This window comes from Takifugu flavidus, chromosome 10 (assembly GCF_003711565.1).
Source record: "Takifugu flavidus isolate HTHZ2018 chromosome 10, ASM371156v2, whole genome shotgun sequence".
NCBI lineage: Eukaryota > Metazoa > Chordata > Actinopteri > Tetraodontiformes > Tetraodontidae > Takifugu > Takifugu flavidus.
The window spans coordinates 2,599,238-2,617,668 of record NC_079529.1 but is presented as its reverse complement, the minus strand read 5'-3'; the positions used below and the strand labels follow the sequence as shown (position 1 = coordinate 2,617,668).

Below are 18,431 nucleotides of genomic sequence, written 5' to 3'. Positions count from 1 at the left end.
GTAGAATATAAGTAGTAGAGATATTTTATTTGTTGCCAAGCCCACGTCACAGTCAGCAGCAAGTACTAAATAAAATGTGTCTCAGTTTCAGTCGTAAATCTTTAAAGCGACTAAATTATTTTTGTCTTTAAAAATCTTTTTTTTTTTTTTTTTAAATGACTATCCACCACATAATGGGTCGCTTTCCATGACCAGGAGGATGCGAACTCGCCCCTGGGGTCTTCCTTTACGTTCTCTTCTGTAAACATCAAACCAAGCGCTCGTCGCTCTTCCCTTCTGTCTCCGGCACCGCGCGCGTGCTCGTGTGTGTAGAGCCGAGAGAGAGAGCGAGAGAGAGAGCGAGAGAGAGAGCGAGAGAGAGAGCGAGAGCTCCACTTCAAGTGACGTCACCTCCCATGGCGTCACATTGACGTAACACATACCAACCGCTCTATGTGGAGGCAGAGCCACATAAATGCACTATTTGACTTTCTCCCCTCAGACAGAGCACATAAACAAACCGGCTCCACACTTTCACAGCACCGACGCGCTCAACTCACGGGGAACGGACGCAGACGCCGGAGACCAGAGTCGACACATATATTTTTTATTACTATTATTCATTTTTGTACTTTGTGTAGTATAGAAAAAGTAGGACGAAGAAACTTTTTTTTTAACGTCGCCGATGCATCCTGTCGCGCTACAGAATCGCAAAGTTTGTTCCACCTTTTTCTCTTGATTTTTTCGAGTCTTCGTGATTATTCTGGATGGAAATAGGATACGTTATGCGAGGTTATTGCCACATGTAAAGACGGAACCGCTACAGCAATCAAGTGAGTAAACAGAATGAATGAAGGAAGGAAGGACTGAATGAATGAATGAATGAATTTGTCCCCGGCGTGTTTGACAGACCACAGAACCAAAACAAATGTGTCATTTCTCGTCTATTTGCATGTTTCTCTAACTCAAACCTGACGTCCTGAATCCACCCTCTCGCCAGCGATCCTGAACTTTGTGCGTCTATAACCTGTTGATTGTCAAGCTCCGGTGCGCGAGTATAGAAGCTCCCATGTGTCCATGTGTGCGCGCTGCCTCGGAACAAATGGAGCCGAATTCGAATTTAATTTGCGCCGGGAAGGTATCGTTTCCTTTTTGGTTGTCATGGAAATGAGATGCCTCTTAGTCTCACAATGAATAGTGGAATCAGACGCACTAATGGTCTGAGTGGAGAACAACCGAGGCGGGAGCAGGCGGCGGTGGGGAGGGAGGGGGCGAGGGGGGTGTTCTGCCATGTGGTCGCTTTCATGTCATCGTGATTTCTGCATAGTTGTTTATTCATTGATGGTGCAGTGGGGTCCGGGTCCGGGACAAATGGAGCACGTCCTTGATAAAAAAGACATTTTCAGCACAGAATCACGAGAAATCGCTCGTCAACATCTCTAAAATATCACCTCTGGAGACATTTCATTAAAACTGGTCATTACAACGTTTCGGTGCTCGTTTGTCTCGGTTTACTCACGACTTTCTCGACTTGACAGAATTGTTTTTTAACATTTCACACACTCGTGCTTACGCACGCCCGTGAGCGCCCCTGACACCCGGGGCTGATTTACAGTACTCACATATTAGTTTGGTTTCCCCCTAATGTCCCCTCTTTTCTCTGTCTCTGTTTGCTGGAAGCCTCCACGCCGGGGTTATTGCTGTCCGGGGCTATACCGACGCTTTCTGCTGCGTGCTTCGCAGCTCTTGTGTAGATCTCTTGGTTACCGGTGCGCACGGGGCCGGAGCCCCACCGACCGGCCTGAAAAGAAAGATGAGCCCCGTTTGTTGGTAGAAGAAAACAGACTGAAACGTCTGATTTTACTGGGCAGTCTTAAAGGTACAACCTTGAAAACGTTTACGCAGATTTAAGGTTTTAAGCTTCAAACTTTGGGTGATTACTCAAGAAAATCAACACTCCACTAAATTCCACATGTTAATATCAGCTCAGGTGTCCCAAATATCACTACCTCAACGACTATTGGGCAGCCTGGGGCTCTTTTTTTTTTTTTACTTCAACTTCCAGTCATTGCCTTTTTGACAGCCATTTCCTGAACAAGCATCAGTAAAAGTGTGTAACACGATAGTTAAAGTTGGTGTCAGCTCATGTAAAATTGTCGAGCTGGACGTGTTAATTGAGAGGAGGCTGAAGGTGTCCGGACCACAATTAGGCTGCGGCTTGTCAAAACTTATGAAGGTCTCACGTCTCCATCGTCACCTGGAGGGTGTGTGTGTGTGTGGTGTGTGTGTGTGTGTGTGTGTGTGTGTGTGCTTGCGCGCGCTCGTGTAAGCCTGTGTGTGTGTGTATTTAAGAGTGTGTGACAGAAAGGGGGAGCTCTGGGCTTTGAAATCCGTACAGTGCGCCCCTGCTGCAGCGAGAGGCGGTTGGAGACGCGCGGTGTTCGCTGGTTTGTTTTCAGATCCGACTTTCAGTCATTTCTCTTCTTCCTTCTGCCTCTGGATGAAGCCCGATCGGGCAGATGTCGTGGTGATTAAAGGCAAGAGAAGCGATGGACCCGAGGCATTTGGGCAGACTTTCTTAAAACTTATCCCTTTCTTGGGTACGTACGCGGCAGTGCGACCGTTTTCAATTTTGGGTTTTGCAAGAGCAAAATTGTGGAACAGAAGTGAGTTACACTGAAACTTGGGGCCCACGCAAGCGCGAGTCTAGAAATGAGCTCAGTTGTCCTTAGTTGTGGTGCACAGTCGTGTCTTTGTAGCACGAATTCAGTGTCACATTTATGGATTAAAATTTCTCTTTACAAAAAAAAAATGGCAGCGCAGGCTTTTCAGTTTTTCCTGTTTTTTAATGTCTGGTCACTTACCGTTATTAGACGTTATTGGCGTTTGCTCATCCTTTTGTGCCCCCACAACTGAAACTTTGGTTTAAAGCACTGATTCATCTGGCTGATTATATTAGTGTAACGTCGTTTCATTTTTGCGTAAATAAATTCGTCTGCTGCTTTCAGACGTTGCAGAAATTTGCTTTACGCGCAAAATATCGCATCCTGGTTAAATTCTGCTTGGAATTCGGCTAGGTGGGGGGAACGCAACGCAAAAATAGAAAAATGTCAACTTTTAAAAGTGCGTGGGTTTTTATTTTTAATTTTGCAGCTGTATGATGAGCGCACCTCCACATGACTCCTCTCTCTCTCTCTCCCTCCCCAGATACTGGTTCGGAAGAGCGCGCACAGCCGAGCTCGGAATCGGACACCTCCTCCGCGACGCCCGCCGAGTCTTCTCTGCTCCTGGTGCCCTGTCCCGGCCGCAGCCACGCCACCTCTCAACCCCGTACATCCAGCACCATTCAGCGCGAAGCCCTTTCACCAGGTGAGACTCCCGCACCTCCCCGTCGTCCCGCCCTTCACCCTCTGTCTCTCTTTCCTCTGTTCTGCCTTTTGTTCTCCGCTTTATCACTCTTTTCTGCCGATGCTGAGTGCACCTGTGCTGTGCCGTATTAATGCGCGTGACACAGATGCGTCCATGTGCGGTGCGACGTGTTAATGTGACGCAATCTTCGATGTTGAATATTAGAAAGCTTTAAGAAAATTTTTCTAGTCTCCATTTTCGTTTTCTGGAGGTTCGTGTGCCTGCATGAGGGTGTTTGTGGTGAGAGAGTTGACATTTCAATCATCAGACAAACTGGCAGAAGCAGGGAAAAAAAACGCACTAATGCAGGCGCACAAGAAGCTGTGAGTGAATCACGATAGGGCACACATCTCTCTAACTGCATCACCTCGCTTTTTATTTTTATATCCCTTACGCTCCTATCGACCCGTCAAATTAATGTTATTTAAATCCAAGATTCTAAAGTCATTTGTGCATGTCTAAGAACACAAAATCACCGTGAGGTCGGACAGGCCTCCGACTCGGGGCGACTCCAGTTCGTACTTTGTTTATTTGCTGTTGTTTTTGTTGTTGTTGTTTTCACTCTTGCTCACACACATTCATGTTTTTATTTGTTAGATCTATGGCATTCTGACAATGAACAAGCGCACTCAGTTATTGGAACAGCTGCAGTTTGTCCAGTTGAAATGCACACCTCGAGGTTAGACACTGTTTCCCTTCGCCTCAGTGCGCCGCAACACCTGTGTGTGACTGCTTGGCTTCTCTGTCCTCTCGCTTGCGCACGCACGCACGCATACACACACGCACATTGACCGCGTAATTGCATGTAAGTTTAATAAAGACAAGCTGATAGTGGTGCCGGAGCGTGTGCTTGCGCGCGCGCGCGTGTGTGCGTGTGTGTGTGCGTGTTGCTGAGTGAAGATTACAGACACCACCAAATGTAAAGCTACGAACAGGATGAGATGTTTGCGAGCGTAAGTGGTTTTTCTGGTTCCCTCCACGACGAGGGCGCGTGTTATTGGCAGAAATATAGCATATGGAGGTTCATGTTGACATCTTGAACATGATTAGTGGTGAAAAGTGCGTGTGTGTGTGTGTGTGTGTGTGTGTGTGTGTGTGTGTGTGTGTGTGTGTGTGTGTGTGTGTGTGTGTGTGTGTGTGTGTGTAAAACAGGGTTTTTTTTCTGGCACACGCGAAAAAAGAGCCTTATTTAGCTAAAATAAAAAGGCTGCTAATAAACGACAGGTGCAATGTGTGACACTTATCTTCCTTTCACTCTCTCTCTCGCGCCCATAAACGCACGCGCGCGATTGCGCAATACCGATCAGTGGCTTGACCTAGTGACACAACGCGGAGAAAACGAGCGCACCAGCGCATCTTTCCCCTCTCCTCTCTCGCTTGTTTGAGCCTTAAGGTTTGACCAGAAAACCCAAGAACACCCAAACGGCTGCGTTTTTTCCCATGTGGGCTGTGGTTGATTTGGTCACTCAGAAGGAAAAAGTAATGACGTCAGTCAAACGTAGGACCGGTGCTTGAGTCATATCCTCTATTGTAAAACCAAATCTAATATTTCCACTGAGATAACACCATGTGTAAGTGGTGATAAGTAGCAATTAGCCTTACTGTGTGGGTGCAGAATAAATACTTTTGCGCGTTCTGATTGCGGCTTTTTGGGCATTTTGCGGTTGGATTTGTTAGAAAGCTATCTTTCCTCGTGGATAGGAATCACCCTATTTTAAAAACTTGACCAGATTTTCCCTTTTTTCTGATTATTTTGTTCCCAGACCCCCTGAATGGGCCGCGGGAATAATTTAAGTGCGACTTAAATGAATGTGTCACTCCGCCACCGCCATGAGTGACATTCTTCCAGTCTATTAAGCACATATGACCGAGAATTCAACGTTGTAGGCTATTTAAAAAACGCGTGCTGAGAGCTAGCCCGCAGTAAAAGTGACCTAATAAAGCAGCCGCCTATCCAGAGGCTCTTGGAGACCATATTTGTATTTTGGTGTAAAAGCGCAATGTTTGGGCGCAGCAGGACTTGGGTTTGCCGTGATGTGGATGACAGTGTTTGGTGACACTCGAGAATCGGCAGGAGCGGCGGGTCGTGGCGTTGACAAGACGTGCGTGACGCGAGGGGATCGGGGGCGTTTACGGCGGAGCTCGCCCGCGCTGCGTTAACAGTTCCGCCGCTCGCCGGCGAGGAGCTATCGCCGCAGAGCCGACTCCTGACAGAGTGGCCCTGCACGCTCTCGGCGCACGCACACACACACACACACACACACACACACACACACACACACACACACACACACACACACACACAGTAGAGAAGCGCACACATCCAGCTGGAGTGCACCGGCCGAGGGTTCCAGTCCTCAGAGCGCACGCACGGGTGATGAGGGGGTGGCCTGTTGCTACACCGAGACAATTAAATCATGGGTGGCGTCTGCTGCTGTTAGAGGAAAAATCTGTGTGCGCGCGCGCGCGCGTGTGTGTGTGTTTGTGTCCAACATTATCATTTAATGTTGTCTTTTCTGCTTTGCCATCTGACTAACCAGAGCCGAACCTCCCGCGGACACACACGTTTCAGTATGTTGAAGACGACCTGTTCTTTGCTTTGGCTGCTGCTTCAGAACTGCATACTGGATGTGTCTCAGATGTGGGTGCGTGCGTGCGTGCGTGCGTGTGTGTGTGTGCTTCACATGTTTTACTTTATTTACTGAACTACAAGATTTCTTAAATTAGGAAAGTGTCAGATAGTGAAAGAGTCTTTCACAGTCATGAAATGCTGAAAACGTGCACTGACGGCCTGTTCCAGTAGAGCTGGGCAGAGACTCGCAAGTCGCGTGCACGTACGTCCAGTGGTGCTTGTTTTTGTCCTGTAGATGAACTGTGGGGCTCTTCCTGTGCTGCACTCCTTTGGTCAAACCCTGCTTTTCCATTGAGATTAGATTTTACTAATCTGTCTGTAAACTTCCATCACTGACTTGTGACTGTTGCTAAGCAGCCTGACTCCACTAATATTATGGAAATTATATTATTTAAATTTTTATAATGACATATTATGGTCCCTGGTGTTCGCTATTCTAATATGTGCTCTGTCCTCCTGCCAGACATGCCCTGCGTGCAGGCTCAGTACGGGCCAGCCCCTCCAGGCTCAGCCTACTCTGGCCAGTCCTTCAGTTACCAGGGCGACAGTTACACCTCTGACCTCATGACCCCTGACTACACCAAGCTGGACCTGGGAGGAGGTGAGATCTCCGCTGCAGCAGCGACGACCTCCCTCCCCAGCTTCAATGTCTTTGTAGAGGGGAGCTATGAGCCAAAGTCCTCCTGCCTCTACCAGATGCCTCCACATAGGCCCACCATCAAAAAGGAGGAGGAAAGTTACCCCACTGCCCCCCCAATGGAGGCCATGTCCTCTTCCGCCATGTACTTTAAACAGTCGCCTCCCTCCACTCCCACCACACCATCCCTGCCTGCCCAGCCCGGTACCTCTTTTCAGTGGGAGGAGCACCCCCTGGTCCCTCCGTCACACCCCCACTCTTTGGGCTCCAGCTTGGATGCAGGGCCCCTGAAGTCGCCCCGCTTTACACACTTCTACCAGCACTCGCCGCCCCACAGCGGGGGCAGCGTCGGTAACTACGAGAGTCTGGGCGGAGGACTGGTCCGCACCTCTTCCTCTTCCTCCTCCTCCTCCTCCTCGGTCTCCCTCCACCACGGCCCACCTCTGGAGCAGCCCATGTACCAGCTGCACCGCGGGGCAGCGGGGAGTAACATCGCCTTCCGCTCCCTGGCTCTTGGACCCTGCGGCCCCCTATTAGGAGACAGCCTGCCTTCGCCTCCTCCACGTGGCCCCCCAGGGGAGGGTACCTGTGCAGTCTACGGGGACAACGCAGCCTGCCAGCACTATGGCGTGCGCACCTGTGAAGGCTGCAAGGGCTTCTTCAAGGTGAGTACCCCTCAGAGCCCCTCACTCATGAGGGTGGTGCCGATGCTGCGTTTAAATTCAGATTCATGCTAGCAGCTCCGTTGTTTCATGATTAATGATCACCCTCCAAATTGTCGGTTGAAAAACAGGAACAGATCTGTAGCTGCAGAAAAATCTGTTTACTTATGCATCAGGAACAGGTCACTCACGCTTTTCCTCACTACTTTTACTTTTTCTTGCAAAAATGGTACTTTTATTTCCGCATGGTGTTACTTTCATTACCTTCCTCCCACTTTCGTAGCTGAACCCGTTGACTTGCCAACAGCAGTCTCTGAACTTTCATACTGAGGCCGTTTGAAATCGCAGATTTGTTAAAATTAAGGTTAGTAGTTGCCAAAAACTGACCACAATATCACCGACACACTCAGGATGTTATGAGTCAGGCTGAGGTTTGGTTGCTCAAATGAGTTCTCAAATCTCATGTTAGAACGCTCACACATGTGCTCACACGTTGCATTTACATCCACCAGACAGGTTATTTCAATCAGGAGTGTTTTGGGTTTTTTTCTGTCTAACACAACAGCCGCCTCGTGACACATCCATGCAATTCTCAGTTTAAGTCACGGCATGTTCAGGCTGAGGCAACGGTGCTGCTGCTCCTGTACAGTTTGATCTCATCAGCATTTGAAGGCACGCATGTTAAGCATTCTATTGTCTGCAGATGAGAGAGCAAAATTAAGAGACTGCAAGTAGGAGGGCGCAAACGCAGAGGTAATTGAATAATGCCTCTGGTCAGGGAAATGAATTATCCTTCTTTTCAATTAGTTCCACAATTTGTTTTTATTTAGTAATTAATGAAAGCAGCATCTGGTGGCAGCGTGGCCGTGGGCTGTCTGCTCTCTGCAGCGCTCAGCGCTGCCTGTCAAACCTTGCTATGTTTCCTTTGCGCATATGTGCAGATGCAACCAGCCATGCAAATGCAACATATGCACACACACGTGAATATTCATGCCATAGCAAGAATGCAGCTTTCCAGTCTGTGACATGTGAAAACCCGAATGCAGGTGCAAAACATCCCCCTTCGTACAGCCGCTATTTGTGTAATTTTCTCTGCCTCCATTATCCAGGTGATTTTAGTGTTCCCTGAAAATATTTCCCTGATTATGTTTAATTATCGCTGAATAGACACATTAAACCGTCGTAGAAGCTTGGTGTATTTTATGGTCATTTCATTAGTTCAATGTGAAATACATTTTCCTGTTTGAATGACTTGCCTCTCGTGGCTTCTGCCGTGTTTATTATGTCGGAGGAATAATTAAATCGGACTGCTCTTTTGCATTATTCCCCTGAACCTTTTAGACTTTTGCAAATGAATCGCAAGATCTCGGCTGTTAGTGGGGTGCGGGCGAACAAAATGAGACATTAAATCGACCTGATTTAAATAGCTGCTTATTCGTCAGTGGAAATACACAGATAACTTTAGTGCTCGTTTTTTATTTTCCACTGCTTGTGCCGCACTGAAGTCACAGATAGAGGTGGGAGTTGGAATCCAGGTGAAAACATGTACATGACTACCACCACGTGATCAAAGACACATGTATGAACAGACACAGCCACATATGTAGCCTGCAAATGCATCCTGTTACACTTTGAACTGCAGCTACGATGTTATTTTCACATAGAAAACAAGAGTGGGGTAGTGAGGGGACAGAGCATGAAGTGGGGGGTGGGGTGACACCCTGAAGGCTTTTAATTTAAGATGAGGGTATTAGCACGTTTTACATGTCAAGAACAAGCATCTGCATGCCTCCATCCAGCCCCCGAAACACCCGCAGCGTGTGAGCCTCACTAGATGTTTGTGCTACCAGTGCACAACTCTGCGTTTTACTTCACATTTATAACATCTGCACATGGATTATCTTCTCCTTTACAAAAAAGGCCCCAAAATACCCAAAAGGCTTAATTTGATGTGTTTTGTCCTCATGAAATTACCCAGATTAACTACAGCATAGATTAGATTAATAAACACAGAATGGGACCTTCTGTCTCACTCAGTACTCTGCATGAACTGACTGGTCCAAATAGGCAAGGAATGTTCAGACAGGAGTAAGATCTACAGATTTGATAATTACATTGAGATACTTAATTGCGTGTGTTTGTGTGTACGCACATGCTTGTGTGTTAGTGTGTGTTCACCTGTACTAAACATACATAAGGAGGCCTCCCTTCGACAATTGGCGAAGTTAGAGAAGAGAGAGAGACAGAGAGAAATTAGACAGACAGGCTGTCTCTCACTCATAAGGGCTTAATTCATCTGAGCCTTAATTGATCATTTCAAACATTGCTTTAATTGGAACCAACTATCTTTGGAATTAGGCCCTAAAGTCACTGATGGGATTAACCACCAGACTGAATATATTTTGTTTCACTTGATTTCTATTCCCAAATATGCCTTTGAAGAAACTTGAGTAATAAGCATAATCAAAATCCAGTCTTCATAAGTTTCCCTCCTGGAACTGGCTGAATATCCAGCAGAACTTTGCGCCAGCTCACTGTCAACATGTGAACTATTACTCAGAACAAACTCTTAACCACATTAATATCCATAACCATTTTATCTTCGTCCGTGCGCATCTCTGACCAGTGGAGACAAAGGGTGGACACGTTCATGGCGATTAATATTGTCATGGCAACCACTCTCATCCGGCGCTTGTGTCCATTACGTCGGTTCCGCACTCACGCAGGAGCATTTGTAATAATTGGTGTGTTATTTGTCTCCCGGGGGCATGGACATGTGTAGTGTGAGAGAATCCTAATTGGATTTATTTGTTTTGATGTGGTCCCGCGTTCATAAAGGAGGAAAGTCTTCTTTCTTCCTTTGTCTTCCGTTTCGTTTAAAGTCCCGGTGCCCTGTCACCTGGGCGGACCAAAGCGGCGCGGCCGCGTCTAAATGAGAAGGAAATTACTGTAGTTGTATCACAATTATATCTTAATCGTGACTTATGAAGTCTGCAAACGCGTAGAAGACGCAGGTTTGTGGTTATTATTGAGATTCACTTCCGGACTCGGACTCGCTCGTGTTTTCCCGCGTGCGCGCGGTGCAGAATAATAGACCAGTCAGCAGTTTAGTGCGTCCAGACACTTTTTCATCCACACTCGCTCTTTGACGCACAACTTTATTCAGGTCCGACAGCGTGCACCGGTGGCGCGCACACGCAGCAGATAAAGCCTTTACTACGGCGCTATCTCTCTTATTAGTGTCCGTCTTCCGCGCGGGGATGCTCGCGCGGCCCCCACGTGGCCCGTTTGTGATTTCATTTTAATAAGGTCAGTAATAATCGGGGAGCCAGCAGAGGAGAAAACAGCTCCCGCGGGGCCCATTCGGAGAGGCGCGATGAGCGAGGCCCCGGAGGTGTCACGAGCTGACCCGCGAGCTTCACAAACAATCTGATCAGGCAGCCCTCGCAGCCGCTGTCCCTCTGTCTCGCGGGACCCGTCTCGGCGGTCGGCACGCCACGCGCCGGCTCTCTCCATTGTCAACTCCGGCGCAAATAAATTGTCCCTCCTGCAGGCGAGGCTTGTTGGGAAATTAATTTTATCTAATTATACTGATGTCACTGCTGCCTTTCAGCGCGTAATTAAAATCTGACCTGCGAGCTTCTACTTTCATTCTTTGATGGGGAAAGAAGAGAGAGAGAGAGAGGGAGGAAAAAGTGAAATTAAATTAAACCAATCAAATATGAGGTGGTTGATTGTGCTCGGTGGCTGATTATTGGTTTGTGCTCTCCGCAGCGCACCGTGCAGAAAAACGCCAAGTACGTGTGTCTGGCCAGTAAAAACTGTCCCGTGGACAAGAGGAGACGCAACCGTTGCCAGTACTGCCGTTTCCAGAAGTGCCTGAGTGTCGGCATGGTGAAGGAAGGTAAGAGCCCCCCTCTAGAGCGCACCTGATCACCCAACACCTGTAGAGATGTGTCCGGGAAAAACAAGGGAAAACGCTGCAGACGCTTGCTGCGTAGGATTGGTGATTTCCTCACTTATCCAGAGGTTTCCCACCTGTAACACACGCCGATAACACAATAAAGAAGCGATGGTTGGAACTTCTCCAGCGCCATCTGCTGGCTGCGTGATGATTGTAGGAATGAGGGGTGTCCGTTGAAAAAGTCCACTATAACACCTTTCAAACGCTGTTGCGTATTCGTTGTGACTTGGTTTTTTTATAGCTTCATGCTAACGTGTCCCTGCTGTTTTTGGTCCACAGTGGTGCGTACTGACAGCCTGAAAGGGCGCCGAGGTCGCCTTCCTTCCAAACCAAAGAGTCCCTTGCAAACAGAGGCTTCTCCTCCCTCTCCACCCCTCAGTCTGCTCTCTGGTCTGCTCAGGGCGTACTCTCACTGCACACCCCGTGACCTCGACTACAGCCAGGTGATCGCCTCAGACCAACCTGAAGTGTTTGTTGTCAAAAGCGGGTTTTTTTTGGAGGGATTCTATTCAGCCTTTTGTCTTCCGCGACAGTTCAGCGCCGCTGACCCTCCAACCTCCACCTCCGACGCTGAGCAGATCCAGCTCTTCTACAGGCTCCTCACCATCTCGATGGAGACCACTCGGTGCTGGGCTGACCGGCTCCCCGGCTTCTCTGAGCTCCAACGCGACGATCAGAACCTGCTCATTGACTCCGCCTTCTTGGAGCTGTTTGTGCTGAGATTAGCTTACAGGTGAGGGAAGGTGCAATGTGGATCTGACAAACCTTCAAGACACCCAGTCACTCGTCGTCATCATGTCTAAAAATACACCTCCGCACATGAGAAATGCTCCAGATTACACTCATGACGCAGATAGTTTTCTCTACTCTGGGAAACGCCAGCTGGTCAATATCCTTTTGCCGCTACAGCCCGGTACAGTGTGTAAGTGTCCTGTGTGCTGCTGCGTTGGTGCATCTCCAGAGTAGGAGTGGAGCTGATTAATTGCCATATGAACCAAATCATGAATGGAGTCTGTAGCTATGACAGCAGCTACGCCCACAGAGTTCCGCTCCGTGCGTCTGATGTGTGACGCACACAGCGCTGCGTCCGTGCGTGTGTGTTCCATAACTGTGCTAGCATTGTGAAGCGCCGATCGATTCATTCTAAATGTTAGTCAGCTGAGCTACTGCAAAGGTGCAAGCACGTATTCTGTTGGGCTTTCTGCACTTTGTGTGTGTGTGTGTGTGGACACAAGAGCGTGTGGCGTCTGTGGATACCTGTGGTGCCATTATGACTGCGCCTGACTATCTTTGCCTTGGAATTGCCAAGGGTTACCACTGTGTTCCTGTAAGGCATGTGGCCAGTTAAATTTATGGGTGGGAGGCTTTGGGCTACGTGCTTATCCTTTTTTTTTTCTACACTGTTGTCTAGGGTAGAAAACCAACAGCGTCATACACACAAACACACACGCACTGGTGGTAGAATCCCAAATTTCTCTCCTCCTCCTAATGTAGGGCCAGGTGCAGGGTGGGTTGAGGACTGGTTGGTGGCATCACAGTCCCAGCAGGAGGGGGATCAGACTGGGATTTCTGACTCATAAGGCCCTCCACCAGACGCACACACACACACACACACACATGCTCCGACACTGCTCATCTCCCATGCAGCGAGACTCCCACAACACAGGGGAAAACGCACACAAACACAGCACTGTCTCACTCCGTCCATCTTCTGTGAGAGCAGGAGATCTTGTCCATCCCACTGTTGACGCAGCCCAGTCATGACCCTGTTTTGAACTCAGATGCCTTGCAGACCCCTGTGTGTGTGTGTGTGTGTGTGTGTGTGTGTGTGTGTGTGTGTGTTTAGTGTGTGCGTAGAGTATATTTGCCCGTTCTTCTGGGCCAACATTGCTGTAAGCACTCCGTTACCAAACTGTTTCTGGGGTTATTGGTTGATTGCCGTGGTGACAGTGTAGTCAAGGCTGAGTGGAATGTGTGGCAGACATCCAGCCGTGCGTGCGTATACACATGCATGTGTGTGTCTGCACGTCTGGCTGCCGCCCTGTGTACTGTTGCTTATGCGCTGCTTCAGACATGGGTCAATTAGCGTCCTGAAATAGCAGGACGTTATCAGTTTTAAAATCCAGATTCCTGCCATTAGTTTAGATAAATTGAATATATTCCACATTACTCTTTTACCCACTGCATAATACTACTGTCAACAAAAATGTTGGGTTTTATAATCTTCGCGAAGGCTACAAACCTCTAAGAATTCTAGCGTAAAAGATAACGCTGCAGCCGGCCCCCTACCGTGAGCTGTGACCTCTCTCTACTGTACAACTTTGTCCGTCGCCATCAGCCTGGCAGCACGTGAAGGTTCATTTTTCTGATTTAGCTGTCGTGCGTGTTAAAGAGCGCAGCGAATCTTTTAGTCATCTCACCGAGTGAACGCTCTGAGGCTTCAAGGGACTTGTCCTCCCCCTCCCCTCCAGAGGAGCCTGAAGTTGCAGCCTTGATTAGCTCGTCCCTAAATATGCTGATGGGTCTTTTCATCCCCCCGTTAAAGACTTTGTTTCCAATGTGCACCCCTGTTTAAACCAGTTCCATTCACAAATACAATCTCAGGAATGTTTTAAAATGCTGTAATTTGCAGAGCAAAGTTTTAATCAGCCGCTTGCCTGTGTTTGATGTGTGCAGCCTGTCTGCGTGAGTGTGCACGCTGCCAGGGTTTCAATGGTTTTAAAGTAATTGTTTCCTTGCTTGGTGCCTTTATTTTGGAAACGGGGGGTCTAACTGTCTTTTTCCCTTCTTTTCTGCATCCCAGGTCGATGCTCGCAGAGGATAAGCTGGTGTTCTGCAACGGCTTGGTGCTGCACAGGTTCCAGTGCCTTCGCGGGTTCGGGGAATGGCTGGACTCCATCCGGGACTTCTCCACCCACCTCCAGAGTCTAAACCTGGATGCCTCTGCCTTCGCCTGCCTGGCGGCCCTTGTGCTGCTCACCGGTGAGGGCAACACCATACTTTCACATTCAACATCTGGACCAGGGGGAAAAGAAAAGAGCAGCACGGTTGGATGAGGCGAACATACAGTTCAGTCAGCAGGAGCTTGTGTGTGACTACGATCAGGTGGATACAATTACTACAGTCGCACAGATCCCCAATGACACGTGTGTAGGTTCTCACGTGTCGCCCGCAAAAAAAGAAAAAAGAAAAGAACCTGACACCCAGAAGCACCTGCTGCACCTGCCGCACACCTGGCTCTCTAATCAGTTTGCCGCTGTGAAAAATACACTCGCGGCTTTCTCGCATGAGAGCAAGTGGAGGGCGAAGGGGGTTGTCGGGAAAGTGCATTAGAAATGGTCAATTACAAACGTAGCCCGAGGTGTTAGAGGAGTGTCGGTGTAATTACGTTTTCACATTCCATTTTTTTATCGCATCAGACTCTGAAACTCTGTATAAAATGCGTAGTGGGTAGAATTAATGAAAAAAAAAACCACCTCCGCTTCCTTACCCCGGTCTGTCCTCGCCGCCTTCTCCATCTGAGCCGTCCAACCCCATCCTCGCTCTCTGGGGGAGCACTTAACTCTGTGCCTGATCGACCAGCCCGCCGTGGTGTACCGCTCCGGAACAGTGTCTGCACTGTTCTCAGTGGCGCTCCGTCACCTCAGCGGCGCACACAGCCCGCTGCCACAGCGGAGCCGCCGGAGCCGCCGGCCCATCGACCGCCTCAGAGTGGCCTGCTCAGAAAGGCGGTCATCGATCCCTCTCCGGGAGTTCACCAACACACGGGGAAAAAAATGGATAGGGAGCAGGGCGAGAGAGGGAAAGGTGGGAACGTGCGAGGGGTTTGAAAGCGAGGGTGAAAGGAGCGCAGGAGCGACTCTGCAGCAGCGGAGCGGAACACACCAAAAAGTCAAACAAACAAACAATAAATAAGCTTCAGATAATAGATACCTCAAAGTGAGAGGGGTCTTAGTAACAGCCTCCCTGTAGCACGGACACCAGCCAGTCCGAGTGTGTGTGTGTGTGTGTGTGTGTGTGTGTCTGGACATGCTGTTCTCTGCAGAATGAGTTAGTGTCACATTAAGCCTGGTACGGGTGCCACTGGTGTTGCTGAGGGCAGCAGTGTGTGTGTGTGTGTGTGTGTGTGTGTGTGTGTGTGGTGTGTGTGTGTGTGTGTGTGTGTGCGCGCGCGCATGCACGCATGTTTGTGTTGTGCTTTTCTAATTTCATTTGGCTGCTCACAGGCCCGAGCAATCAGTTAATTGCTGAGCACTTTTGTGCTCTTAAAATGTTGGGACTATTTGTGTGTCTGTGTGTGCACCCCTTCGAGGTTGCGCGTGCACGTGTTTCGATACAGCGTGCACGGGGCTGATTAAGTTAGCCAGTATTGATCCGTAGTGAGCGAGATGGGTTAAGGCCTGTTAAGAACATTAGCCATACAGGGTAATGAGGTTGGATTCGATATAGAAGATGTAGCTAACACTCTTTTGGCTGAATTAGCTCTGATGTGTGTGTTTTTGCTCTTTAATGAATTATTCTAACATCTGTGTCCATCCACAGAGCAAGTCCCAGGCCTGAAGGACTCCAAGCGGGTCGAGGAGCTGCAGAATAAAGTGATTTGCTGCCTCCGAGATCACCTGAGTTGTGGCCCGTCTTCCTCCTCATCCAAGGTGCCGCCCCCTCTGAACCGCGTCCTGGGTCTGAGGGCAGAGCTCCGTTCCCAGAGGACCCAGGGCCTTCAGCGGATCTTCTACCTGAAGCTAGAGGACCTGGTACCGCCGCCCCCGTTGATCGACAGGTTCCTCGACACTCTGCCCTACTGAGCGTCCTGGACGACCATCGTGGAGACGTTGGGGCCTCGTTCCTCTTGGGGAGCATGCGCACGCTTCCAGAGAGACCCGCTGACCTCTGACTGAAGCAGTAGCGAGCCGCTCGTATTCTTTTCATGCCAACAGACAACCGACTAAATGTTTTTTCACCAGTATAAAATACAAATGCTTTACCACTTCTTATTTGAACCCCCCCCCTGTTATTTTCTTCTCACGGGGGAGAGACTACGAGGCCGACGGACTACAGAAAAGGGACTCGTTACGTTGTCTCTCTCTCGGGCGGCAGATCACCGAGGGTTTGAAATGCTCATCTGTTCCAGCCCGAGCACTAGCGAAGAGGGAAGGGGGGGGGGGGGGTGTTGGTGTGATCAGATGGTTTCAAAGCTGGAGTGACCCCGGGAAGAGAAACGAGTCGCCGACGCTCCCGCGAGCAGGTTTTCATCCAGACGCCGAGCACACGTAGACGCATCACGCCCGCATTTCATAAGCACGCATTTCTGGTGGCTGCCCCGTTCAGCTCTCGATTCCAAGTGCAATTTCTTAAGTGCTCACTCGTCAAACGGAGAAGGAGGAAGGTTGATTTTTAAACTCTAAATTATTTCAGCACACTGAGTTTGTCCTCTTCTGTCAGTCGCTTCAGAGAGAGACAGACGGGCTCCGCCCCGCCCGGTCCAGGCAGAGATTCTGCCCCCTAACAACTGACGCCTGAGTCACGCAGACTTGAACCCACTCTAGTATGTTCCTTTTTTTTTTTTTTTTAACCATAGCTCACGTCCTGTTGGGTCGAACATTTTGCTTTGAAAGCACTTACACGCCGAGGAGGGCTGGGAGCGCAGACACCCACCCTCGCACCGGCGTCGTCCAGAGGGCGACGGGGGAGTCGTGGAGAGGAGGGTGCTCAGCAGGTAGCTGTATACGTAGGGGTGAAACATTCCACAGCCACGTCCTGTCGGGGAGGGCGGGGGGACATGGCTGCACACTGCCTTTGTGTGAGCTTAGAGAAGTCTGGATCACATGCATGGTGTGTTTAAAGCTGAGGCAAACAGCTCGACCCGTGTTCGTGTCTACGACTGCGGCTCTGTGGGGATCTCCCAGGGCCCAAACCTCCCACTCGCGCACTCATGGCAGGTCGAAATACAAAAAAAAAAATCCCCGACAAATTCTATAGATATAAATAAATATATATATATAAATATATATATACAAAACTAATATTTTGAAGTGTTTTTAGCTTTTTTCAAATATTGTGGTACGAGTTGTGCTTTGTTTTTGAAAAAGAGAAACAAAAAAGAAAAAAAAGTTGCTGTTTTTTCAATGTCTCTCATCGGTTTGAGTTTCCTGTTCGATTTATTTTTTTTCTTTCTCTTTGGTTCACTGGATTTTTCTGTTCAGCACTTTCAAATCATAAACTAGTTCTGATTATTCTGCCTGACTGTGTCCTCTACTTGATTTATCACGCCGAACGACATACACACATGTGGTGGTGCACAAATTTTAGCCTACGCAAATGCAACAGAATTTGAGCTAACTGTGTGTCTCCTGGCAGGTAAAAGGCCTTGTCCCTCTTCCTGAGGGACTGTAGGAGAGCAGAGGGGGATTAGGATAGAGAGATGGGGGGTGGGCAGGGTGGAGAGGAGAGGAGAGGAGAGCTCCATGTTAGCATGAGGTCCAGATCAGCCTCCAGCCTCGTTAAACACCATCGATCGCCACAGTGACATTTCGCAGCACATGCCGTCTACTGTCACTGCCATCACTCACTCGCCCGTCTGTGCAACAGCCTGAGCATTAACACGTGTGCGTGCACGCGCACCCATGCACACACACACACACACACACACACACATACAGATTTGGACAGGCAGGTGACTTGTGTTAACAGCTCTATCTGTGAAAGAAAAATAAATACCACAGAGTAAAGTTTAGAGGGAGTAACCAGGTGTGGATGGATGGATGGATGGATGGATGATGGATGGATGGATGGTGGATGATGGATGGATGGATGGATGGATGGATGGATGGATGGATGGATGGAGATGGGATGAGTTGAGTGCAGAGGTCAAATTCTAACTGTATCCCACTAAATGTGCAGAAAAGGCCATTCACTCAAATTGGCATCCATTAGAATATGTGCATATTAACAGTGATGCATCTGACTGACAGTCAAAATGATCACTAGGCAGACACACACACACACACACGCGCACACACACACACACACACCACACACACACACACTAAGCTGTCAGTCTCCAGGCCAATCGATCAGTGCTGACAGATAGCAGATACCTCCCGAGTTTTAATTAGCGGTCCCATTAGAACATATTTACACACGCGCACG

At 48.9% G+C, this 18,431-nt stretch overlaps 1 protein-coding gene and 1 long non-coding RNA gene across 5 annotated transcripts; one reads left to right on the top strand and one right to left on the bottom strand.

Moving 5' to 3' along the window:
- The first annotated feature begins 454 nt into the window (after nt 1-454).
- On the top strand, nt 455-17,522 carry nr4a3 (nuclear receptor subfamily 4, group A, member 3). Of its 3 annotated transcripts, XM_057045327.1 has the most exons (9): nt 455-812; nt 3,187-3,348; nt 3,985-4,066; nt 6,483-7,321; nt 11,093-11,222; nt 11,562-11,725; nt 11,816-12,015; nt 14,086-14,264; nt 15,825-17,522. In XM_057045327.1, exons 3-9 carry the CDS (start codon nt 4,003-4,005, stop codon nt 16,085-16,087), a joined length of 1,839 nt encoding a protein of 612 aa, XP_056901307.1. In that variant the 5' UTR covers nt 455-812; nt 3,187-3,348; nt 3,985-4,002; the 3' UTR covers nt 16,088-17,522. The 3 variants fall into 3 exon arrangements, with proteins under 3 accessions (XP_056901307.1, XP_056901305.1, XP_056901306.1); XM_057045325.1 differs by lacking the exons at nt 455-812; nt 3,985-4,066 and adding an exon at nt 1,348-1,858; XM_057045326.1 differs by lacking the exons at nt 455-812; nt 3,985-4,066 and adding an exon at nt 2,358-2,579.
- On the bottom strand, nt 13,888-15,576 carry LOC130532602 (uncharacterized). 2 transcript variants are annotated; one of them, XR_008952367.1, is made up of 2 exons: nt 14,759-15,576; nt 13,888-14,297 (listed from the first exon to the last, which is right to left on the bottom strand). It is a non-coding gene; the product is annotated as an uncharacterized LOC130532602 (long non-coding RNA). The 2 variants fall into 2 exon arrangements; XR_008952368.1 differs by having other exon boundaries at nt 14,773-15,576.
- Nucleotides 17,523-18,431: the final 909 nt, after the last annotated feature.

Coding starts and splice junctions, on each gene's coding strand:
- nr4a3 (XM_057045325.1), top strand. CDS start 1,624: ATGTCCCCTCTTTTCTCTGTCTCTGTTTGCTGGAAGCCTCCACGCCGG. Junction 1,859..3,186: donor TTTACTGGGCAGTCTTAAAG/GTACAACCTTGA, acceptor CTCCCTCCCCAG/ATACTGGTTCGGAAGAGCGC. Junction 11,223..11,561: donor TGTCGGCATGGTGAAGGAAG/GTAAGAGCCCCC, acceptor TTTGGTCCACAG/TGGTGCGTACTGACAGCCTG.